At 38.3% G+C, this 26,644-nt stretch overlaps 2 protein-coding genes across 9 annotated transcripts in view; one reads left to right on the top strand and one right to left on the bottom strand.

Annotated features, from left to right (window-relative positions):
• Positions 1–94: 94 nt before the first annotated feature.
• On the bottom strand, positions 95–9,369 carry LOC134668324 (another transcription unit protein). The gene is made up of 11 exons (XM_063525808.1): positions 9,207–9,369; positions 7,732–7,828; positions 6,592–7,215; positions 6,183–6,286; positions 5,640–5,819; positions 4,687–4,868; positions 3,613–3,824; positions 3,081–3,243; positions 2,127–2,342; positions 1,386–1,542; positions 95–735 (listed from the first exon to the last, which is right to left on the bottom strand). Exons 1-11 carry the CDS (start codon positions 9,235–9,237, stop codon positions 527–529), a joined length of 2,175 nt encoding a protein of 724 aa, XP_063381878.1. The 5' UTR covers positions 9,238–9,369; the 3' UTR covers positions 95–526.
• Positions 9,370–10,788: 1,419 nt separating this feature from the next.
• The window catches only part of LOC134668504 (tight junction protein ZO-3-like), a 132,062-nt gene continuing 116,206 nt past the window's right edge, over positions 10,789–26,644 (top strand). For all 8 annotated transcript variants that reach the window (XR_010098793.1, XM_063525990.1, XM_063525973.1 and 5 more), the window contains exon 1: positions 10,789–11,095. Coding sequence is in view for 7 of the 8 variants with exons in the window: in XM_063525990.1 (XP_063382060.1) it covers positions 10,804–11,095 (292 nt within the window). In the remaining variant the exon portion in view is untranslated. The remainder of the gene's footprint in view (positions 11,096–26,644) is intronic.

Raw genomic sequence — 26,644 nt, 5'->3', positions numbered from 1 at the left:
TCTGAAATATGTAGTTTCTTCTGTTCTTTCTTTACTGTAATAATCATGGGCAACGCTTGTAATTAAAAAATATAGGTTGAATGTCATTATAGTTATAATTAAATATTTACATGCTTACATTTAGTTGTTTGTCAATTGGACATAATTAGCATTAACTTATAATATGTTTAAGGGCCACAATAGTTATTAAATATAGAGAAACCATTGCAATTTGCAAAACGTTTCATATAATTCATACTTCCAATTAAATTTTCAGCACGAACAGTCTTAACTGGCCGTTGCTTAAGTTTGTTTCTCATAAGAACATAAACGTAAACTTTCTAAGGCTCACTTGCACCATTCCACTAACCCGGGATTAACCGGTTAAATCTGGAGTTACCATGGTAACCAATATAATATGACACTAGGTTTACGGTTTAACCGCTTAACCCCGGGTTAGTCGGATGGTGCAAGAGGGCTTAAGTCGTATCAAAATATGTAATGCAAACGTTGATGATCATATTAACCGTGTCCTCTCTGTAATCAACTATTCCTCTCCGCTTCCGCTTCCGCTCCCGCTGGCGCTGGCGCTGCGACTGCCGCTGCGGCTGCCCGCGGCGCCGCTGGCGGGCGCGGCCTCGCTGCCCGACGAGTCGGAGTCCTTCAGCGCCTTGGCGCGGTCCAGCCTGCGGGCCCGCCGCGTCTCCACGTCCGACCCGTCCGACTCGCTTGAGTATATCGCTGCTCCTGCCGTAGCTGTCAATTTAAATAAGCATTTGTGATTATCAAACCTGCGGGCATATTTAGGCGGTCTTCACACGGTGGGATAGCCACTTTACAAACTAATAAAACAATGACAAACAGAGACAAGCACAAACTTCAAAACGCTTTTTTAAATAAAATTAAAATTAAAATAAATAATTAAATAAATATATTTTTTTTTAAATTATTAATTAATTATTTACATTATTTGTAAATGTTTGTAGCGTATTTAGTTTGTAAATTTATTTAATTTAATTTAATTTGATTTAATTTAATTTAATTATTTTTTGTAAATGTAATATGGGTCCTGGTAACCTGAAATAAATGATATTTTTTTCTTTTTTTTTTTTAAATGCTCAATCTCAACATGAATTTACATTCTAAGGTGGTGAGGACACAAGTATATTATGGGCCGCTTGCTGAAAAGCTGAATTGTCAGAGGCCCATCATTCCTCTAATGCAAGTGCATTATGGGCTTGAAGCTATACTTTCTCAAGTCAGTATCATATTGTCTTATACTCGTCCTCGATGGCCTGCAGACCAACGCCACCCTCGAGTCCCGCTAATACTTAGATCCGACACAAGTATATCACAGCTGTCAGCACAACAAGTCGAGTTCCGCAACGTTCTAATATGTAGCATACCTTTCTGTCCCTGCTTGTACTTGTTCTTGATGGCCTGCAGGCTGACGCCGCCCTCGTCGTCGGAGTCGTCGCGGCGGGCGGCGCCGGCGCCGGCGCGCCGCTTGGGCCGCGCCGACGGCCGCGACCGCATCGCCGCGCGCAGCTCCATCTCCTCTTTCTGTACACAATGTTCACAACAAGTTAAACAATAGGGTAAAGAAGAAACGCTTTCCGGATACATTTTTCCAGATTTGGCCGACTAGCCGACTAATTGGCGCTCGGACGGTCGATCAGTCGGCCGACTAGTCGGCCAGATCATTAGTTTCGTTTAAGTTCGGTTCAGATCACTTAAAAGACAATCGTTTTTCCCCCTTCGTCGCGCTATTCATCATACTTAGTATTCATACTATAGTAAATTTTTGAATGTATCCGACGAGACAGTCATCAGTATGCGGAGAACGGAAACAGACTGAGAGAGAGAAAATATAAACTCACCTTAAGTTGATACTTCCTATCGGCGTCCGGGTCAGCGCCGACCTGCGACAGGATCTTGATGGAGCTGGTCTTGGTGGAGCGGTCCGCCAGAGACAGCGTCATCTTTCTGTGAGTGAAGGTCAATGATAGAGTTTCACCTTAAGTTGATACTTCCTAGCGGCGTCCGGGTCAGCGCCGACAGGATCTTGATGGAGCTGGTCATGGTGGAGCGGTCCGCCAGAGATAGCGTCATCTTTCTGTGAGTAAAGGTCAATGATGGAGTCTCACCTTAAGTTGATATTTTCTATCGGCGTCAGGGTCAGCGCCGACCTGCGACAGGATTTTGATGGAGCTGGTCTTGGTGGAGCGGTCCGCCAGAGACAGCGTCATCTTCCTGTGGGTGAAGGACTCCGTCGAGTGCGGACGGAAGGACAGCTTCGTGCGGAACACCGCCTGGCCTTGCAGACCTGTGCCTTGGCGGACGAAGAGATGGTTGTGGTCGCCCTGAAATTAAGGGATACATTGAAACATTACACTCAGTAGCCAAGGCTAATTTTTTTTATGAAGGCCCCGAGTAGCTACCTTGACAATAGGTACTACATAATATATATCTTTAATCACTTTAATCAGTCACGACTAATGCCAAGCACCTTTTAACAGCATGTCATCGTCATATCAAAGGCCACTGCAAATATCGCTACAAAACAATAAATCCAAAATAATATTAATCTATCTCTAACCACTTTTATCCTGCGACGGTATCATGACCACGACCATGAGGTCGCATTTTTATCACTTGTCATGGCACGGCATGCGTCACTTATACACTTATGTAAGTGCATGTATGTACATGTTAGAATTAGAACGTGACAGGCATGATGACAGTTGTTTAAAAATCGACCATCTTAGCCATACTGTAGACTCTGACAACTTTCAACAAATTTTCATTCCACATGTTGGAGACGTGCACATTCAACTTTTATACCTACTGATGACTTCTGCCTTGGTGTCACTTTTGTTACGGTCTACATCTGCTCAAAATATGAAGCTCGTAGGCGCGAGAGATTTTGCTGTGAAGTTACTAATACCTATACTAGCTCTCTGACAGGCCGTTAAGTTCCCTTCAAGATAAATAATTTGTCTTTGTACCGCTAGCTTTAAATAATAAAAACATACGACCGAATTGATAATCTCCACCTTTTGATATTTGGAAGTAGGTTAGTATAAAAAGGAATATCTTACATGCAACGGTTGTTTATACACGTCAAATATCTCAGCGCCGAGATGCAGGGACATACTCCCGTCCGACCATTTGACCATGCGCGCGTTGGACTCTTTGATGGCGTTGCCTTCCTTGTCGAAATTGGTGCGCCAGCGCATCGTGTTCTCCACCTTCAGTTTCAGTCTGCAATATAACAATGTAGCTTTAAGAAAGTCGTCGGTTAGATGATCTATACAGGGTTTTAATTTAAATGGCAAACTTGAGCTGTTTCATTTCATGCCTTCGACATTTCTGAGACCTTGAAAACCTAGAAATCGACTCCTACGTCGATTTGTTACAAATTGAAATGCTAAAAAGTCAATCACGATTATGTTATGAAAAATACGTTTAACTCCTGTCGACCGTTTTCATCTAATGTCTCAGTCATCAGAAAGACACTAATCAGAAAGACTGCTCAGGCCACAATTTTGCCCAGAGATTTCTTCGGGTCATATCAGACCAAAGATCTGACTAGATGAAACCGAATATCTACATTCGTCAATAATGTCTTACCTGTATCGACCTTCCTCATCCAACGTTTCTTCTTCATCAATCTCATCTTCATAAGTCGCCGGGTCGTAAGGCCGGGTCTCCACTGATAAGAAATTGGGCAGCTTCACGAAGTGCAGCTCCTTGCCGAGCTCGGTCCAGATCTTGGGCATGTCCACGTCTATGCGCGTCTCGGGGATCTCCACTTCTTCCTCCTCTTCGGGTTTGTCGCGACCCTATGTTGGAAATTGGGGGTTTTAAAAGATGAACTCTTTAACCATTTCACATTCCTTTCTAGTCAAGTAGTCATTCGATTTCGAACCAGAACTTCAATTCTTAAAGCAGAGATGCGTTTTTGTTTTAAATATGATGGCAAGTATGTTGCCGCTACGAACTAAAGGGTTAACTGAAGTAGACATGTAGTGCATAATTATTTTCCATCGTTTTTTCACGGAAACGTACGAAGGTCTTGCTATTTCAGTCAATCTCGGCACTATAAGTACTGAGGTTGACTGAAGTAGCATGACAAATACGAACGTTTCCGAGGAAATACCATGGAAAACAATTATGCACTACATCTGCAGACCGGTATTACACATATTTGTGATACACTGAGAGAAAAGTACAACAAAAATACACTTAGAATTACAAAAATAAACTTAATCCGGGGACAAGGAGAGTTAACTAATAGCAACAAATTGACTTTTGCAATTTCTATTAGTTCTTGCAATTTCTATTATCTGTTTGTTGAAATTATATTTGGGATTACTGAGCTGTTTGTAGAAATAAATAAACTTTACAGAAATAGTGAAACGTCCGTAATTATTACTAAAACTTCATTTTTTCCCCCAGTACAGAACTGTTTTTTAATTCCTGGTGATGATTTTTCTCTCTGTGTATTTGGTTTCCACATTGGGCTGTCAAATAACGATATGTAAAATTATGTCTACGTCTAATCGAGTGTACAAGCAGTCTCTGCGCTCGTCATCGTACTTGCTACGGCTGCCGGTACGTGACCTTGACCGTAACCTCGATCGCGACTTTGATTAGCCAGAGATCTTATCTCCTGATAACTCACTAGTCATATCTTGGACTAACCTCATCCCCGCTTCTCCGAGCATCATCGTCTCTGCGCTCATCATCCGACCTGCCGCGGCTTCCGCTGCGTGACCTTGACCGTGACCGCGACCTTGACCTCGACCGGGACCGCCCGGAGGCCTTGTCGCCTTCGTCTTCTGTACTGATATCGGAGGCGTCGCCGAATAGGGCGTCGGCAGTTACTGTAAAAGGTTTTGTGGGACACATTGGTGATTAATGCTTTTAAAAGTCAGTCTTTTTGGCATTGACACGTTTGATTTTAACCGACCTGCACGGTTTTGGTTGGGGTTTTCACTAGACCGCCTTAAAAAAAAGAACAACATTACAAGTTAGCCTTGATAATTCTTGGCTATTAAGGGAAAAGTCTACATTGAGTTGTATGTAATAAAATGCATTGACCTCTCCCTCAACTCCCAGGTGCAAACAGCCAACCAAAAAACATCCTCCAAGGTTTTAGATTAAATATAATTTTACAGTACATATGGTCCTATTTTCCCAATTTCCTCTTTTCCGCACTTGTATCGTAAATCGTAATAACTATTTACTTATTCTCTTTTTTAGGGTTCCGTACCCAAAGGGTAAAACGGGACCCTATTACTAAGACTCTGCTGTCCGTCCGTCCGTCCGTCCGTCCGTCCGTCTGTCACCAGGCTGTATCTCACGAACCGTGATAGCTAGACAGTTGAAATTTTCACAGATGATGTATTTCTGTTGCCGCTATAACAACAAATACTAAAAACAGAATAAAATAAAGATTTAAGTGGGGCTCCCATACAACAAACGTGATTTTTGACCAAAGTTAAGCAACGTCGGGCGGGGTCAGTACTTGGCTGGGTGACCGTTTTTTTTTTGCCTTTTTTGCTTTTTTTTTTTATTTGTACGGAACCCTTCGTGCGCGAGTCCGACTCGCACTTGCCCGGTTTTTTTATCGCTTCGGTGGAAAGGAACCTTACCGGTGTCAGTCTTCTCTTTGTCCTCATTGTCATCATCGTCGGAATCCACCAGTTTCTTGGCCTTCCGTTTGGGCTTGCCGCTGGTGTCGGACCCGCTGTCAGAGCCTTTACGTTTCGGCACGCTCTTGCCGCCGTCACTGTCCGAGTCGGATATCACTCCGCGTTTCTTCTTTTCTGCCGCTGCTGAACATGCAACATATATATGTTACCTACTAAAGAAACAAGGGGCCACACGTTTTGATCACCAGGCTCAAAATTAGAAAAAAAACTTTTTTTGCGCAACTAAAAAAATATCTCCAAGCCGGTATGCAACCAGTTAATTTGTGCACAAATACATAAACAGCCTCTTGTGCTCGTTATGCTGAGAAAGCAGATAGTTAGGTACTTAATTGCTAGGATTTTTGTTGTTGAGTCAAAGATGCTATAGAGTATAGATGTCTTGCAAGAATCATCAAATTTTCGAAGTAAAAATGAAGACTATCCAAACCGGCCTGTAGTGAAAATATAGGTTCAAAATACACACCAGTTCATCCTCTTACTCACCAGCATTAGTTTCTGACGCGTTAGAACTCTTAGAACGCGACCGAGACCGGCTTTTAGACTTGGATTTACTTCTGGACTTTGATCTCGACTGTCTTGATCCCGATCTGAAACATATCACAGTTTTTTTTCAAATATTGTCATGATTTACTAAAAAAAGTAATTTGAGAAGCAGACATGCAGCATGCATGTTCTAGCAAACTTGTTTTAGTGGTAAAGCATGTACACAAAACCCTAAAGAGGAAGGAATGGAGAGATTCACAAGCTCTGATAAGCTTCAGTAGCTCAGTTGGTTAAAAGTGATCGGATTGGTGTACCGAAAAGTCGCAAGTTCGATAAGCAGTGAATTTATAAATTTTCCTTTAATACGAGTATAAAAAATTGTTTTATTAGAAATCAAAACGAAATTTACCTGGATCTGCTTTTGGCCTTAGCCTGGTCATCATCTATCATGAGATTCGGTGAATTTGATCTACTGTCCTGCACATCCTGCCTCTCCACCGGGCTTTTAGACCTCGAGGAAGCACTACCAGACCTCGACCTCGACTTTCTACTCTTCGGACTCGCGCTCACCGACTTTGACCGCGACCGGCTTTTCGCCTTCGGACTTTGGGACCGCGACTTTGACGAATGCGACCGGGTTTTCGGACTCTGGGATCTGGACTTAGGACTCTGGGACCGGGACTTGGGGCTGGCGGATCTTGATTTGGGACTTTGGGACCGGGATTTGGGAGATTGCGCGCCAGATTTCGGACTGGCTGAACGAGATTTCGCGCTGCCTGACCGAGATCTGGCGCTACCTGAGCCTGACCTATGAGAACCGCTTCTAGACCTTGACTTAGACTTGCTTCGGCCTTTAGCGCTTCCAGATGATGAAGCTGATTTGTTACTCTGAGCTGAGCCGGAGCGTGATCTGTTAGAAGCGGCAGGGGAGTTGGATTTGCTTCGGGATGCATTGGAGGATTTTCTGGAGGCAGCGGAATGGTGGGACTGTGGGGAGCCACTTCCTGATTTAACTGGACTGCGGGAGCCAGATCTGGAAATATAAAATAAAATAATATTAAACCACTTTCACATGTGAAATAACAAAACTACATATGTACTTATGACATTCAGTGTTTTTTTTCATATGAATGGTTTTTACTCCTTGCTGGACCCTGCTTGTCAAAAGAGTTAAGCCTACTAGATATTGTTGCACACTATACAAAACGTTATTATTATAGCCACCATAATACATGGTTACAAACAGGTTATAGGTGTTATTTGATGCTGGAAAATATCATGAGGTAACCTGCATATTTTTTCTGCAAAGTAACGGTTCTCTTTTGTTATTTCGTATACCTATAGAAATGACATATATAGAATAGAACTGCTGCCAATACTCTTAAACGGAACATCAACTTCTACATACAAAAGGGACACATATAACTCCCGGTGCTTAAAGAGGGGGTGATATATTCCGTTTGCATTTTTTTTTTAATTTTAAAGTTCATAAACTAACTAGACTATTCACTAATATAGTGAAATATTAAATACAGTATAGTGTAGTGACCTAGATCGGCTGCCCTCCTTGCCGGACGGAGCCGGACTAGGGCTCTTCTTGCTACTGGCGCTGGACCCACTGTCTGACTCAGACCCAGAATCTGTGTCTGAAACAAAATTTTAACATTATTATGTTCGCTTGTATTTCTTATACCTTTACTTACGTGTCCTAAGGTTAATGGCCTATTACCATACTATTCTTTGTCATAATTGCAGGATACTTGGCGAGTGTCAAAGCTTTCTTGCAAAAAACAGTGCTTAAGATTTTAAAAACATGTCAGATGTTGAGGCCCGCCAGTTGCAGGTGAATTGGTGTTCGGCAAGTGTGAATAGCTTCATATTACATGTTCTGCCACTAAGACATCAGATTCAAATGTCTAACATTCAACATGGACTCTTATTCCAAAACCTTTCATGGGCCACTAGCCCCTTAACTCTCCACCATATGTGACGTTCTCAAGCAAAAGGCACCACATTGTTGCATGCCATAAGAACGCTCTGACAGGTTATTCATATAAAGATACAAGTAAATTTTGTCTTTATGGTAATCAACAAAGCTATACCTTTTATTGAGAACATCACATATGCTGTAGCTACAGCTTAAGACATTTTTTGCCACCCAGACATACAAGACATCCGTGTCAGTCCACCTAAATTTTGTCATATATAGCTGTAGTATTACCACGATCCCAACTATTAGGTTGTCCGTCCTGAGAATGAAATCATTTATAAAATACCCGATAGTCAGCTCTGAATGTGTTAAACTTCAATTTCCTGTATCTAGATCCAAATTTGAAGCTAGCTTCTATTGGTTAGCTAAGGTTTCTAAAAAACCCTGGCACCTGGCAATTTCCCCTAAAATGTCAGGGGAAATCCTGACACCTAACAACCGTAGGTGTGGTAGTTCAGGTCAGGTTCTTTACATCAAAACTTGGAAACCTAAATTAATTACATATCACTACACATAAAACAAAGTCCCCCGCCGTGTCTGTCTATTTGTGTGTTTCTATGTTTGTTCACGATAAACTCATCGGATCGATATTAAGCTTTCGTGAGACATATTTTAAATTGTTTATACGACGGGCCCGAAACATGTCGCCAATAGCGACTAAAAATTCAAGTGAGTGAAACCGTTGTCGTACAAACAACTCATCGGATTTTAATGCTTTTCACCTATCAATAGAGTGATTTTTGAGGAAGGTTTAGGTGTATAATTTACTAACCCGTGTAAAGCCGGGGCGGGTCGCTAGTTGGATATAAAAATATAAACTGACGAGTTGTCGGATTGTATATGATTGTATTCCTTTTTTTAGTTCTACAAAACGAAACACAAACAAGGTTTAGACTTTATAAAATCTTTAACTTTGAAAACATGTCTTTGTGTACAGTTCAATAATGAAACAAATACCAAATATCCGACAAAACATTGAATATTTTCAACTCGGCCATTCATAATTCGTTTTACGTAAAGCTGTAGCAACTTACCTTCCGAAACATTTTGCGCTACTGGTGCCATTGTTATGTGTTCCAATAAAACACAATATTACTAGCAAATATGATTAGAAAATCACCATTAAAATCGAAACCGTACACAAACACAATCTCAAACGGATTAATATTTTTGAGGTTATAAGTAAACGTCAAATGTGACGCTTGTTTGACGCGTATGAAACAAGTCACATAGATGCTAGTATCGCTACTTTTCATGAATGTAAAAATACTACGCCACGTGAAACAGAGATATAAAATATAGGTATTAAGGGTGTTAATTCGAAGTTACAATAATTATTACAACATGAATAATAACGGTTTACTAAACACATTAATTTATTTTGAAAATTCAACAGGGTAGTGCTTACGCCAAGTGTGGGTAATATTATATGAAATTTATACGCCATATTTATTTCTTTAACCTTAAAGGACAAAAGAAAACCTTTCCGTACAAAAGGCGGACTTAATGCCATAAGTGCCATAACCATAAGGCATTCTCCACCAGTCATTCTTTACTTGAAACGACGCTACTTTTAACTTTTCTTGCATTAGGCAAGTAGCCACTTCTTGCAATGCCGAAATAAATACTAACCATTATTTAAGCCCAGCAAGCCTAAGCTTCCTTCGTATTGATATAAAAGGTCTATATAAAAATATTTCGTTTTTTTTGCATTAGAAAGAACTTTAAAGAAGGTAAGTGATCTTGACATGTCTTTTAATTGAAAAACGCTTTTTAAAAATCAGTAACTATTACTTATGAAAGCAGAAGAATGAGTAGACTAGAATTATGATCGCATTAGATTCATAATTGTGACATGATTGTGACATATTTGCCATAACTTATTTTTAAAATGTGTTTTTCAATTAAAAGACACATCAAGATTGTTTACCTTATTTCTAATGCTAAAAATACGAACTATAGGATAGGTAGGTATATAGGTATTATTAGTTTAGTGATTTAGTGTACCTATTGTTATAGTATAATATTCATAAAATCTAAAGAATTTAAGTTTTTAAAGACAATGGAACATACCTACCTATCAACCCCTGCTACTTATGTTATGTACATACATAGTTTTAAACATTGTAAACAAACTTCTAGTGCCTAAGTAAAAGTAAACTAAATGCGATAACTAAGTAGTAAGTACAGTCAGCAGCAGAAGTTGCTAAGCGGGCCAGGTATTCAAAATGATCTTCACGCGACTTTATTGTTAAGAGAGTAAGAGCGTGTCAAGGTAATTTTGAACGCCTCACCCGCTTAGCAACTTCTGCTGCTGACTGTACTAGGTACCTAACCAGAGTTTCCAAGTAAATTGGTTACTAAGTAAAAAAAACCTACCCAGTATTATCTAGTCTTGGGTAAAGATCTTAAGATTATAATTCGACTTCGTGGCCGCCAGGCCGGTGCCATTAGGCCCGGAGCATGCCCGGAACCCAGCACATTGTGTCGAAACAAGGGTCGAGCTTGATAGTTGATAGCTACGTGACCCGTCTATAGTGAACATAGCCGCGCACGCTTGCATCTGTTCCCACTTTGAATGGGCCGACTCAATGGCAACCTTTTTTTCACCGTCTGTTTGTTAGTTGAACGATGTCAGCGGCCGGCGACGTATGTGCCGGTCTCATACGACACAAAGTAACTTTACTACGAGAATTGTGCGACACGAATATCTTAGATGTACTTGTTAAAAAAGGACTTTTCAGTTTGAGTGACCATGAGTTGATAACCGGTGCCTCGGACACCGATAAGTGTAATTATTTCGTGGAAGTTGTTAGTAAACAAAGTGGTGCAAAGTTAAATGAGTTGTGTTCGGTGCTTGAGCGGGAATGCCCGAAGTTGTCGAAGGAGCTTCTGAATGACAGGCACAGATTTATAGTTAACGGTAAGTTAAAGAATCTGTCTTAACTCGATCTTAAGAAAGTAACCGGCATTAGGTACAATAATAATATAAAATTAAACAGTAATTAAACAGTTTCTACTAATAATAAACTTATGGTAAAAGAAACGTCAATGTAATTTAAATCAGGGTGATGGAGATGGACACGCTGGTAAGTATCTACACCTACCCACCTAAGTTAAATTTTAAAGTCTGTTGAGGGCAGGCCCAGGTCCAAGATATCTTTATCACACCGACTAATAACACAATAAGATAATCTATTTGTTTATTCGTAATTTTACCCTTAATTTTACCTTACCGGTATATATTATATTATAAGAGTAAGATAGTTACCTTAGTCTAATAATTAAGTAGCATCACTATTTATTATTACTATAACCCGGAAATAATCTATTATTTTAAAATGAAACCACTTTTGATACAACTAATTGTATTGAATCAAGAAAGGTCTAACGGTATGAAGTTGATTGAAAAATTGCAAGGATACCGTCCAAAAGAAGGGGAGCTTTAGTGTTTTGATATTGCTCTAAAACATCAAGGTAGGTATACCTATTTGTAATATGCATAACTATCTTTTGCATCAAGATAGCAGATGGGTGTCCATGGGCCATGATAATTACTTACCACCAGATATTCGTCTGCTCGTAAAAAAATACAAAACAAAAACTAAAATTAGTATCAAAAAATATTTTGAAACGGGAATGGGTGACTAATTTTCGTGGATTGCATTGCATAGTCACGTGAAAGAAGAGATAAAGCCAAGTCATTCAATAATTAAGTAAAAAGAAAAAGTTCAGGGCGCCGATTTTTGAATTTCGATCACTCGATTTCGTCACTCGAATATCGGTCGAAAAAGGCGAAACGCTAATTTTTGAAATACGAGCGATCAAAATTTGGAATCTAGTGTTATTGACCACTCGATTTCAATTCTATTAGGTAGTTGAATTTAAACGCCTAGTAGAGGAACTTCTTTAACGAAATACACGAAATCGAGTGGTTGAATTGCAAAAATCGGCCCCCAGGCTTCATCTCCACAAATGCTGCCACTGTTGAAGTGTTGGATCGTCAAACGATTACCTATACGGGTATGGGAGTTGACCCCTCCCCATCATCGTGGGAATCAATCGTTTGTCTATTTATTCAGTTGTCATTGTTTAGGACATCCTGGAAATGGATAACCATTAAATACCGAAATAAAAAGTTATTCCACGTTGTTAATCGTTGGTATGTACCTACTACTCTTGGTACAGTTGGTAATGTATTTTTTGAGGTAATTTAGGTGTCAAACATGCCATACCTATCTATTGATATGAGGTTAGTTACCCAAGCTTATAGTAACTAAAAGGGTGTGGAATACCGTTGTAAACCATTGAAAAACTTGTAGCTACACTCCTTTTTTAAGAACCCCTACAAATTTAACAAAAATCTGCTAAGATCTTTGTGAGTCATAAGCCATGAAGGTCAAAGACGCAAGTAACGTGCCTCAATGAAATATAGTTAGTAATGGTTTGAAACGAAGCCCTATAAGAGACATACTTAAGTAAGTTAAGATGATCAATTTGATCTTGAGGCAACATGGTTTAATAAAATTATATGTACTTAATGGGTACTAAGGCAAGCAAAAACACAGCTAATAAATGGTGTTTCTACTACAAGCAAATGTTGCATTAGTCCTCATGACAAGATTATTTTGCTTACTATCAGTTTATGTTTCTAATTCTCAGAAACTTCTGTAATACGACTGTACCTACTCTTATTTCTGCGAAAAGTTTACTGTAGCAGATTTATTGACACGATAACTTGGCTAGAATATGTTTAACGAGACATTGTTAAAACTTATACTTGCTTATTAAAAACCTGACAAAAATAAGGGAGGTACCTACCTTCGATTACGTAATTCATAATTATTACCATTAACTGAATAATTTTCTAATAAGAGCAGTACCTACCTAAAGGATAAAAAAATAAAAAATGGATCTCGGCAGCTGTGAAACTGGCTATTTGCAAAATTGTTTCCTTAACGCACGTGTCGTATGCAGGTGCATCTGAGCACATGTTATCGTTTAACATTTTGCTTCTCGTTTCTTATCTCAAACCGTTATCCTAATTTGAAATAATAAAGGTCAGTTGCAGGTTAGTATGTTACTATACCTTTTTTTGATAGATTACATTAAATGAAATAACATGATAAGAGACCTTTTACAGTACATATTTAATTCTACTCGTACTTATAGGTACTTTTGCTCGTTATTTTGTTAGTTAATTATTCATGTTCTACATCATATTGCCAGATAAATAAGTAGATTTATATAGGTAGGTTATAATATTTAATTACACCTGTAATTACTGGTTATTTACATCTAATGCCACCAATCGAAACCATAGAATTTCATAGTCCACTAACTCTAAGACGGGTCAAAGGCCGCCCAACCCCGTCTAGGGCCATTTAAGAGCCTCTTATAACGCCATTGCTCACGGGGTGTGACGGCGCGTGTGAATCCACCATGGGAACATCTTTGATAATGAACCCGGGTTATTTATCAAGCTTCTTTGTTCCATGCTTATGACATAATGTTGAACTTGGAATTTCTTATCGTTAAGATAGCTTCGAGCATTATGGCATTTTTTCGACTAAACGACAGGCAGCGTATTGTGTTCTTGAGAACTTTTGTTTTTATTTGAGTTACAGCATTTTTAATGACAGGAAAGGTATGCCAGTTTGCGTATACTGGCAATTCAAAAACATGCAATTTGAAGAGAAATCACTTCTCACTTTACTCACTTCTAGATCAATTTTATGTTTAACTAAGTGGAAAACGTCAACGCTTTTTATTTAGTTGCGGTTGTAAAATGCCAGTGAAAACACTAGTGAAACCACAAATCTGAAAGGAGTTAGTGTTAGTAAGGAATAAGAAAGTGAAATGCTTGACTGCGTTAGTTTAAGTGCCTAAATGTTTATAGCCGCTGTTAAATTATAATTGCGTAAATGCTTGTACATATAATAAAATTAATATGTTTGCGGAATTAGCTATTTTCCGGTTCATAATTCATAATAGCTAGGTAATTATTTTGAACAACTTGGACATTTCACTTCATGTAACCTACTCCACTTACACCATCTTACACTACACAATGTAATATACGCCTACATAATTATGATGATTTTATTGTCCCGTAGGAATTTTAGAAAAACTGCAAATCTTTACCAAATAATAGATCTCGAATCGAAACAAAAATTCACAATATTTTACAAAGTTTGTACCAATCTACAGATACTTACTTCAGCTCATCTGGATCGTCGGATCCATGCGTATTATTTTCTCTATGGAAACTGCTTTTCGTCTCACGGGTCGTACACTTGTTTGCTACACTACCAACATTTAAAATAAAATTAAATAATGTAATATATTTAAGTGAGACTGCTTCTGCATTTAATCCTACTACCACTTTTATTGTTTCCTGAATTAAAGCTCAGTTACAAAGCCAATACGTGCTCGAATGCGCAGCCAATACGCCACGCCATTAAGCTTATCCCGTCACAACAACGTTCGCATTATACCATAAAATACTATTTGACAAGGCGCTGATGGTATTACGTGCGCGAAAGTTCAATACCCCGGTGTCCGCCTGAGAAAATTAAAAATAATGTTCAATTACTTACCAATATTGGGCCGGTTCTAAATGGTTGCTGAAGCATTTCGTTTAACAAGCTTGAATTGGGTGCTTTTTGTTATTAGCAGAAGCAATTGATTTTGTATTTAAACGAAATATCCCCATCGTGTTTTTTTATAACCATCAGATTACAGTTCACAACTTTTTACAATACTACGTGGATAGGTTAATAAAATGTTTACACCAAACCACGCTCTTCTTCCTTGTTAATTGACTGTTGAAAGTTGGGAAAAAAAGAAGGTAGGGCCTTGTAAGTATAAAAATCTTATATCACACCGAATCTAATGAGGTCACTTGCAGGGGTGTTGATTAAGAATAACAAATGCAAACTGTAAATTAGCCCAACGAGGCGCGTGATTAGGTCACGCTCATAATTGAATTAGCGAACCGTCGTGGGCATTCCTTGTTAACTCCCAAGAATCTACATTTAGTACCTTCTGCATTTAAATATTTATCAAATCAATCATTCCCTACCGAATGCTTGGCTTCTTCTTTTCATTGCCTAAGTACCTACATATTTGGCTATTTTGTTAGCGAATTGGCTACTAGCTCAAACACCGCATGTGAAAATATAGTAGCTACGCTACATATACCTCTAAAGTAAATACCTATTGCGTTGTAATAACTGTGTTGTTAATTTAACAATTAACCCAACAATAAAACGCTGCATCTACGCTTAATCTTAATTAGTCTTCTTTTCTAATTTAACGCTATAGATTAAAAAATATGACACTTTCTTGTCATGCAAGCCTTGCTTTAATTTACTTTTAATGAATCCGGAACGCGGGTTCTGTTAATTTCGAGAAACCATCAGACTCATATTGTTATATACGGGTGTGAAGATTTCTCATGGGCCTGATCCCACGTACAGGTTAAAGGCAAAATTATGGTATGGTTGGTAATTACTTTTTGTTTCATTACAAGATTTATGATAAGTTTTAGTGATATTTAAGTATCAATAAAGACCTTTAGTTATGGGTATGTTTTATGTTTATATTTTTTCGTTGCATAAATTGAATATATACTTGGTGAAAACAAAATTAAGATTATCTATTGGTGCGTTTACTACAGCTATGTATTTTTATCCCGCATAAAAAATATTTATGATAGTTTTGAAATAATGACCGAAGCACTAATACTCTTTGTAGATTAAGAATACGGAAAACAGGTATTGATTTAATTCATAACAATCCCATAAATAGTATGTTGCTTAATTCCATTTCATTATTCACGGACATAAACGCTATAATTTTATGACACATGAGTGTAACGGGCCATATATGGCATTTACTACTTATGTGATCCCCACCAAGATAGCGTTATCACATTTCAGACGGTCATAGTTAGAGCTTTCTTGTGTATCACCGTTTGATGTTTAGACTCATAAATCTTATAGCTTTAGGACAATAAATTACAGAAAACGTCGTATTAAAAAGATATAGCTTCTGGTAATCTTTTGAATTTATTTTTATTTTTAAAAATGCTATGCCTATCTAAGGAATTATGTGTGTGATTGAAAATAAGTATGCTATAATTTATTATGCAGAACTACATATGATAACAATTCATTGTAATTGCCACAACTTGGTATTGCACTTCCGTGCACACGACTTCGTGTTGTTGAATTAAGTTTAGGGATGGGAATAGACCGGAATAGTACGAAACTTTTACGATTATCTGCTAATCGATTTTTACCTTGGATTCCCTCAGAAATGAATCGATTAATAAAATCGATATCAAACATATCGTCACGTTACGCTTCAGAATATTAAGACAAGTATAGTTTGCTTACGTGTGGTCTACTAGTTTTAACCAGTAATTATTCTTATAGGTACCAACATAACATAAACGAACACGACTAGTAATGTATGATGACATAATAAGTGGTTGCATAGCATTGTTCAACGTAACTTGCATATAACTTGGCGCTTAGCAACGTTAAATGCATTTGGCCTCGTGCCTGACATGAAGGATGACAGGTTATTCATCCAATAATAGATACCTAAACTTAGTTTTAATAGACCCGGATCTAATAAACCTGAGTTTGAGTATTTTAGGCACTGCAAATGTACGGCAAATGTTATAGGTAGAGGTAGCATTATAAGGATATAATATTTAGTATAAAATCGAACTAAATTCGTAAAAAAACGCAGCAAAATATGAAATTTGTTAATTTTATAACATACTATTAAATACAAACTGTTAGAATTTAAACTTGTATTAAGTACACAAATGGCGAAAAAAATATCTTAGCGGGCAAAGGATCAAACAGAGAGTAGCAAGGTCCTATTGAAATTTCTTAGTTGATCTTACTGAGTGTGCATATGTACCTCAAAATTTAAGTATGTAAGAATTGTAGGAAGATATTCAAGATATTTAGTAAACAATTTACGATAATGCACCTTACTGTAAGTTAAGAAACAATATGCACAATATTTATGACCGCAAATCCGGCAGCCACGGTTGTACTTAATACTTAAGTAACTTGAGTGCCTTTGATGTGTTCCTTCTCCTCACCGGTTACCGCAACTTCCGCCCACATTGCGAAGGCTCTCACTCTTTACATTAATGTCCTAAGATGTAAGTAAGTACTAGCTTAGTAGACTCTTATTGCACACTTATCTGTAATAAGTTATCACACACTTAAATCTCTTTCTTAGCAGAAGTTCTAAGGTCCTGTTTTCTAAGGGGACCTTGCATTTTGGAGACAAAGCAAACCGCTTGGAACAGGTGTTTCTGGGGGTGATCTGAGCCGATTAAGCCCGGTTGCCAAGAGGTTCCACCCAGCAGGTGGGCAGGGGAGGGGGGGCAAATGTGGCTCCGGCGCGCCTCACTCTAAGCCAGTGGTTCTTAACCTTTTCAGGCCGGTCACCCCTATGACTAACTAGGGAACCTGATTTTACCCCTCCTCCCAATGGTAATAAAAAATAAAACGTGTACGTTTGTTGTATTGTTATATTAGGTTAGCTTATTACCCCTGTAAAATACCAGTTTTACCCCCACGGGGGTAATTACCCCTAGGTTAAGAACCACTGCTCTAAGCTATATATCTGCATACATCTAGCAACTATATCAAGTTTGGTGTCTTTTTCGTGTAATTCGAGGATGAAGAATTCATTTCTGTGACTAAATTTTCACTCTTCCATACAAAAAAATCGAGAAATTAAAAATTCCAAAAAAATCTTTTCACTTCTTTTTTCGAAAATCTTCTACAAAATTAAAACTATGAGGATTTGCTCTAGAAAAAAAATACCTGTGAATAGCCCAGTTATCCTACTATATAGAATAGTAAACTTGTTAAACATTTTTTTTTCATAACTCTGATAAAAAAAAAGTTTTGTGTCGCGCGGCGTACCTGCATTGTAAGAGCGGTATGCAGCGTTTAGGATTTTTAAGTATGTTTCGATGGTTTCTGATAAGTTGTTATTCTTCTGGTTGTAGAAAATTACTTCTGGACGTGATATATATACAAATATAAATTAAACGTATAAATATAGATGTTGGGAAAACTTTCGCCAATAGAGTTATTATAAATGTGATAAAATTAACAAAGCAGATGTTTGATTAAAATGCGGGTTAAAATACGAGTAAGATATATATTGTTCGCAATTGCCACTACATGCCCATGGGTCCGTGCATTTTAGTTTTTTCTTAACGCAGTTGCACCTCCCTGCCCATTTTGTTTTGCAGCGGCAACGAATAAGCTCTAAACAAGCAGCAGCCGCCGCAGGTAGGCTTGTACATATGGGCTCCCAATAACCATTTTGTTTGGACCAGCTCCAGTCAGCAGGACATGGAAGCTGTTGCTGAGGGGCTATAATCTGTCCCCAAACATAGCCTCCTTGGTAAACTGCACGGAGAAATATGTTTACGTGGGTAGGGCATCTTCCATTGGATGCAGATTATCTAACTGAAGATTTTTTTTTGTAAAAAGTACTTTTCGGCACTCTTTTGCACTCGTACTTGTACCTGATGTACTCGTAAAATCAGTAACAAAATACTATGCATTTTGTTAAAATAACGTCTAGGGGCCAATTCACACCTCGTAATTCAAATCTGTCCATACTTACTATTGTAAGACTCTTACTTGCCATACAAGACAATAACAATTTTTATCAATATTGGCAATGCCTGCTCAATATTGCCTTGTTTGCCGTATTTAAACCCCTCCGTTACGGCAGGATATGCGCTCCAAGCTTGAAATACGCTTTTTTCCCTGTCCATACAGAAAAGAAACAGTGTCGCAACCTGAAAAGGTGTGGAAGAATGACAAGACTTCTGACCTTTGTAGTTCTTCCATTAATTGTAAATAAAACAAATAAATATGTCACCGCAATAAGAGACAGGTCAACTGGGCTAATGGTCACGTGCTGCAAACATTCTTTAAATATATGATTTTATTTGTAACTCATAGATATATGATTTATTTTACAGGACCAGAAAGGATAGTAGTCTTGCCATTCTTCCACGCCTTTTCAGGTTACAACACAGTTTCTTTTGTGTGTGGAAAGGGAAAAAAAGCGTATTTCAAGCTTAAAGCGCATATCCTGCTGTAACGGAGGGCCTTCTTCTTCGTTACACTCTTGATAGAGTGGTCGTGGCCATTATGAAAACTTTTGAGCGACTCATTTAACGACACGTCGCCATTCCTCCCGTAGAGCTGCTTTCCGTAAGCATTCGCTTACTGTGACCGACACACTGATTTGGTTTGGTCAGTACATCTCATTAGAGATCTTCCCCTAGCCCTGTCACTTCCTACTCTTTCTTGCACAACTAGACGTTCTGTCGAGGTTCCGTCTCGACGAGACACGTGTCGAAAGAAGTTGAGTACCGAGTTTTGCCCGTAGAAAGCAACCGCTCTTTAATGCCAAGCTCCTCAATAATTGATGCTCAGTCCATGATATGCCCAGCATTCGTCTCCAGCACCACATCTCTAGTGCATTCACTTTCTGTTTTTCGGATGCCCTTAGTGTCCATGTGAGACATACAGCATACAGAAAAGTGGGAAATATGAGGGATCTGACAATCCTGGTTTTAGTGGTCCTTGTAATGTTCCGGAGGGATTTAAATACGGTAAACAAAACAACATTGAGCAGCCAATTTTGGAAAAAAATGTTATTGTCTTGTATGACAAGTAAGAGTCTTACAATATTAAATCTGAACAGATTTGAATTACGAGATGTGAATTGGTCCTTAGACATTATTTTGATACTATGCATTGTGTTACAGTGTTCGGATCAGGTACAAGTACAAGTGTAAAAGAGTGCCGAAAAGTACTTTTTACAAAAAATAATCTTCAGTTAGAGAATCTGCCTCCAATGGAAGATGCGCTACCTACGTAAACATATTCTCCGTGCAGTTTACCAAGGAGGCTATGTTTGGGGACAGATTATAGCCCCTCAGCAACAGCTTCCATGTCCTGCTCACTGGAGCTGGTCCAAACAAAATGGTTATTGGGAGCCCATATGTACAAGCCTACATACCTGCGGCGGCTGCTGCTTGTTTAGAGCTTATTCGTTGCCGCTGCAAAACAAAATGCGCAGGGAGGTGCAACTGCGTTAAGAAAAAACTAAAATGCACGGACCCATGGGCATATAGTGGCAATTGCGAACAATATATATCTTACTCGTATTTTAACCCGCATTTTAATCAAATATCTGCTTTGTTAATTTTATCACATTTATAATAACTCTATTGGCGAAAGTTTTCCCAACATCTATATTTATACATTTAATTTATATTTGTATATATATCACGTCCAGAAGTAATTTTCTACAACCAGAAGAATAACAACTTATCAGAAACCATCGAAACATACTTAAAAATCCTAAACGCTGCATACCGCTCTTACAATGCAGGTACGCCGCGCGACACAAAACATTTTTTTTATCAGAGTTATGAAAAAAAAATGTTTAACAAGTTTACTATTCTATATAGTAGGATAACTGGGCTATTCACAGGTATTTTTTTTCTAGAGCAAATTCTCATAGTTTTAATTTTGTAGAGGATTTTCGAAATAAAAAGTGAAAAGATTTTTTTGGAATTTTTAATTTCTCGATTTTTTTGTATGGAAGAGTGAAAATTTAGTCACAGAAATGAATTTTTCATCCTCGAATTACACGAAAAAGACACCAAACTTGATATACTTGCTAGATGTATGCAGATATATAGCTTAGAGTGAGGCGCGCCGGAGCCACTTTTGCCCCCCCTCCCCTGCCCACCTGCTGGGTGGAACCTCTTGGCAACCGGGCTTAATCGGCTCAGATCATCCCCAGGAACACCTGTTCCAAGCGGTTTGCTTTGTCTCCAAAATGCAAGGTGGTGGACCTTAGAACCCCAGCTATATGGTGAGGACCTTAATACTTACTTAGGAGCTTATTTTTTTTAGGTCGTTATGCTCTTATTTCTTACTAGTAGGTCCTGTATCACTTTACAGCAAAGGTTTACAGTATACAGTTATAATATGTAGAATCACAGGGTAAACAACGATATTAGAGTAAAACACTTCTTTCAAGTAGGTAATGCACAATATGGTAATGTTCATTCATTTTATTTGTTATTCGGCTTCGAATAGTACCTACGAATGATTTTCGAAGGGCCTGGATGCAGATTTGGAAACTTCCCGATAATTTGATTATCATATACGGTACATACCTACTAGTAAAAACATTGACAAAGGGATGTGTATATTGAAATTGTGTAGGTACACTACTTGAACCATATCTACACAGGCGTAAGGCGTTCCTATTAGATACATGTATTGTATAAGTAAACACTGTCGTACAACTGTAGAATCAGAGCTAGAGCATGGTCTCTAATGATGTAGTACAACACCTGAAAGTTCGACGAACTTTGCTCTAACGAGCCACGAAGGGTAAACAAACACAGAAACAAGACCAGCCAGGTATTCTCATTGCACGGGCCATGTCGACTGTCGAGTCATTTGGTAAACTAGTATAACGCGACCACCAGTCTTTTAGAGCGTTTTTACATTGTCCGATCCGACATCGGATATCGGATAATCTTTAGAGTAAACCAGCTGCTAGAAAATGCCCAATAACATCCGCGATCCAATCGGATAATGTGAAAACGCGCTTAGGTAGAATGGAGGATATACTGTGCGCTTTGTCAAAACCTGACTTCAGGAGCAGTGATTTGTAATAATAAGGATTAGGGGATGTGCCCCAAAAGAAGTGATACAGAGCCCCAGAATATGTTCATGTCTGCAAGCAGGACTAATGGAGAGCAAAAAATTGTTCATTACAGCATACGACTCATTATAGCTTGAAAACGATATGATACGAATAAGACACCACAACACAAGTACATGAGAACTTGTATTCTAAAGGCCGTAAGTGACGCACTTTTTCTATTGAAGTTGGACATTCTGGGAGTACCTATGTTAAGTTGGAAACGTAAGGTAGGGCTACGTAAGTATGCTAATTTTTTTTTGTCATATTTAGTTTGCTTTTGGTTACATGTTTGTGTTGCACTTTATACGTATAGTGGTTTAGGTTGGGCTCATTTATAGGTAGGTACCTACACATATAATATATTGGTGTTTGTTCCTCTCCATAAATCTTACTTGTGCCAAATAGGTACATTGATACATGATCGAGTTATGGATGGCGTGGTATCTAACTCTCGTGCATACCATACAATTAAAATAAAACACTAGCAGCAGTGTTAAACCAAGAAAGTGAGAGAAGCTAATGAAAACTGTGTACCTACCTATTTAATCTAGTCTTGGCTATCTACCTAAATTTAAAACTGCGCTCTTGGTGTTGTTTGAATCAAGATTAGGTAAGTATATATACTTAGTATCATTAATTATACCTACTAGGTACACTAAAGTAAAAAGCCTGAATGCCAAAAATGGCGTAACGTCCACAAAAATCTCGAGATTGTGGGTGCAATTGCAGTTTTTGTCACATGGCCTCGGACAGCGAACGTGACACGAATAGAACGTTCACTAAATCTCGTGTTATTCTTGTAACTCTGGCATTTATGATTAAAATATGTGCAGCTAATTGCTCACGATTTTTTTGCACTTAGCGTATCACTATAACCAGTTGGGTTGAGTTTTGATCATACAGAGACTAAAACTGATGATGGTGTGGCATAACAATGTTACCATAAGATAACATCTCTACGTGTTACATTGCACAGCTTCATAAATCTGAAGCGGTAAAGGAGTAATAATCAATCATACTCATTGCCTGCCGTATTCGAACTTCAAGATATTCACAAGAGACGACACGTACTAGATTCATTCTAGATACGTTATAGTTTAGATATCAACTAGTTCTCTTTTGCAGCGCAATTCGAGCAACCAATGTCACTGTTACGTTAGATAGAGTAAGATATCTATTAGATGTGAATTGGATCTCTAAGTCATATCCTGTGGAAATCGTTCAAGAGTATCTCCAGAATCGCGCAAATGTCAAATTTGACAGGTTAGATCTTAAACATATCGTTATCGTATCTTGGTGATGTCTAAAAGATATCTAATAGATGTCTATTTCAAAATCCGAATCGGGCCCTGCGTTAAGGTACTTTACGATCCCATATTATAAAGCTACAGTGGGCAAACGGCCTCTCGCCATCGGTCAAGCTCGTGACAATCGTATCAATTATACCAAACACTTTTCTTTTGCGTTCTCTTTACGTGTTGGTGAAGATATATCAGCACTAGCGACCAGGCCTTACCTTCCAGTTTTACTTTAATTTAAAGATTTACTCCAAAATCAAAAGTATTCGACTGCATATGTAATGAGTAATAACTTAGCTTAGGATGGATCACCTACGTTATGTAAACAGTAGCACTTGTCTACAGCGATTCTCCTTGACAGGACTGGTTGACTGCTCCGTTTACATTCTCTGCAAATATACTAGGTTCTAAGTAATTGAGCACATCCTTTAGGATAGAGTATAGTTAAAGAATGCTAAGGCATTCTTTAAGGGCCTAAGGCCTAAGGGCCTGTTGGTTATTTGCCGGCTATAACAGTAGCGACTCATCACGCAAACCCCCGAGCAACGCAAATTATGGTCATATATATAAATGATTTGTGTAGTGGAGTGGAAGTTACTTGGAGCTTTCATTCTTACCAATTGAAGGATATTAATATTTGAGAGATTTTTTTGTAGTAGGCATTCTTAATAAAACAAGTGAACAAACAGTGATAACTGATATTAAGAAACAAATTAGAACTTATTTCATGATTAAAATAATTTCAAATACCTAGCCCATCCCCGCACCTCCACTTTTAACTAAACCTATTTTGACGATCTATATTTTTGTTTCCTTCACCAAAGAAAAACGAATACAAATGAATACATTATCTGAACTTGATCGCTGCTATGCTTATTTTCCTAACGCATCCATTCGGATATTTCTAAGTTTGACAAAGACCGCGCGAGTTCTAAAAAAATATTTACACGCCAGGCTATGCTGCTGTAAGACAATCATAGTAACCACCTGTAATAATCAATAACTAAAAATCATTAAATCCATAAAACCGTCTAGTCTAGGCCCAACCCAGCCGCGCCTAGCGCAATACCCTTCAAAAACCACATAAAAAGCTATAAATAGTACAGAATGCGTGTCCTGTCCCTCATTTGTGGAAAAAATGTCCACGACTTGATGACATCCGCTGCCATTAACGTCGACTTAGGGTAGACTAACACTACCCGACTATATTTGTCTTTGTTTATTGGAGTAGGTACGAGGGTGTGCGAAGACAAAACACTTTTCACGTCCAATTGTGATTGGGGCATGCGTCGTTTGGATTCTTAATATTTTTTATAGATTATCTATTTCATCGAGTGTAAGTACAAGCAGAGCAGACGATCTGTTAAATGATTGTGTTAATTGTGGAAACAATTACCCTATGGCACTGGTCCCACCGCGAACTAGTAAGCTATGAGCTATCGGCTATAAACACGAACAAAAGATAAGCACTCCCGTGTAATTAAAAGAGACACGGCGATATTTATAGCTCACCGCTGGGCGAGTAACTATAAATATCGCCGTGTCTCTTTTATTTACACGGGAGTGCTTATCTTTTGTTCGTCTTTATAGCCGATAGCTCATAGCTTACTAGCTCGCGGTGGGACCAGTGCCTAAGGGTAATACGTTGGTCACTTCTTTTTGGTTTACACAGGCGGCCGATTTTTGAAATCCGATCGCTCGCTATTCAAATTGCCTAAAGATCAATCGTACCAATTTTCATGCTTTTAACACAATTTGCAGCGTGTTTTGCACTACTTATTAGGCATTTTCGTGTAACTTGTACCTACTTTAGGACGTATAAAACGCAACTTTGTTAAGTCACGACTGTCACTTTGGACAAAAGGTATGGTTTTCGACATTGACCGTCAGTTCAGTAACGATTGCCAGCCGGCCGTTAATGGTACACAGCTAAGTGAAAACGCCCATTTAGTAACTTAGCTGACTGTACCAACTAAACCCTCATAAGCACCAGTGACCCGAAGACGTGAGAACTATGCTAATGAGTGACACAGCGCAGTCCAGTTGCATTGTTTAACCGAACCTGTCTCCGGCCGTGTATGGAGTGACGGACAGACCTGTCTGACACTATGTATAGTGCTGACTGATTGATGGATGTGTTGAAACTAGATATCTAACAGAAATAACTTTAGCAAAGCTTTTTTGAAACTTATGAACTAAAATTTAAAATAGAAGAGTTAGAAAACACACATAATTATGTACATACACATCAAGATTTTTGATGTTTCGGTTTTAAAAAACTTAAGAAGGCCGGCAACGCACTTACAACCCCTCTTAATGGTGTTGCGGGCGTCCTTGGGTGACGGTAATCACTTACCATCAGGTGATTAATCTGCTTGTTTGCCTCCTTTATCATAAAAAAGACTGCATAGGCACACGTACGTACCTACACCATAAAGTACTTATTTGATTGAACCCGTACCTATCTATACCCACTTTCTGAGCCGTATCTACTGAATATTGACTACTTAATATGGTCGAACTGACTGGTGGAGGAAATATTTTATGTAAATTGCGCCCTCGAAATTCAATTGTCAGACAACTGACACCGTACGAACAGGATGATAAATATGGAACAATATAATCTACCTAACTAAATCAGAGAAAGCCACTTCAAGATCAAAACACGTGCGCAACTTCAAACAAACACCAAGAAAAAGTCTAAAAGTCAACGCAATCAAACCAAAATATCCTTCCATTTTAAACCTCAATTGTTTTCGGATACGATTGAAGTCAGCATGGTTTTATTTTTGTCTTAAGTACAATGGCAGCATGGCAAATGAGTCATGGTACTCATGGTGCGTTGATCCAACATCTACATTACATTTTTTGTCGACATATAAGTATAGTGTCAAGCCGATACCATGCCTGATGGAAGTAATCTGTATCAGATTAAAGAACATGAGTGGCAGTTTTAGAGCAATGCTAATATCGTTTTTGCTGAACGAGTTTTATCTTTGGTTTTAATGGACACAAATTACAATACCGGGTGAGAGTTTGTGTTTCCAACGCATGTAAAATAAACGTGAAGATAATCCAATAAGAATTCTACGCATACAACAGAAAATTGTGTCTTTTGGCAAAGAGCCTTTTTTTAATAAAAGTGACCCAATAAGTTTATTTTGACTGTTTACGCCAAAAGCCTTTTATCTAGTATAACATAAAACATTTGTTTAGTCCAATACCAATACTAAATAACTGTTATTGATTGTTAGAAATTAAGAAAGGTTTCATCTATTGGGACCTTTACCATGAAAATTATCATTTGGTATTTGGGAGTTTACATTTTCTTCCACAACTTGATTTCATGTACAACTCGTTGGGTGGCAATC

Source organism: Cydia fagiglandana, chromosome 1, assembly GCF_963556715.1.
Source record: "Cydia fagiglandana chromosome 1, ilCydFagi1.1, whole genome shotgun sequence".
Taxonomy (NCBI): domain Eukaryota; kingdom Metazoa; phylum Arthropoda; class Insecta; order Lepidoptera; family Tortricidae; genus Cydia; species Cydia fagiglandana.
This window is presented reverse-complemented; position numbering and strand designations above follow the sequence as displayed.

Excerpts from the sequence above, each read along its gene's own strand:
- LOC134668324 (XM_063525808.1), bottom strand. The coding sequence starts at position 9,237 with ATGGCACCAGTAGCGCAAAATGTTTCGGAAG. Across the intron at positions 3,825-4,686 it reads CTCGGAGAAGCGGGGATGAG|GGTCGCGACAAACCCGAAGA; the intron begins GTTAGTCCAAGA and ends TTTCCAACATAG. Across the intron at positions 1,543-2,126 it reads ATAGAAAATATCAACTTAAG|AAAGAGGAGATGGAGCTGCG; the intron begins GTGAGACTCCAT and ends CATTGTGTACAG.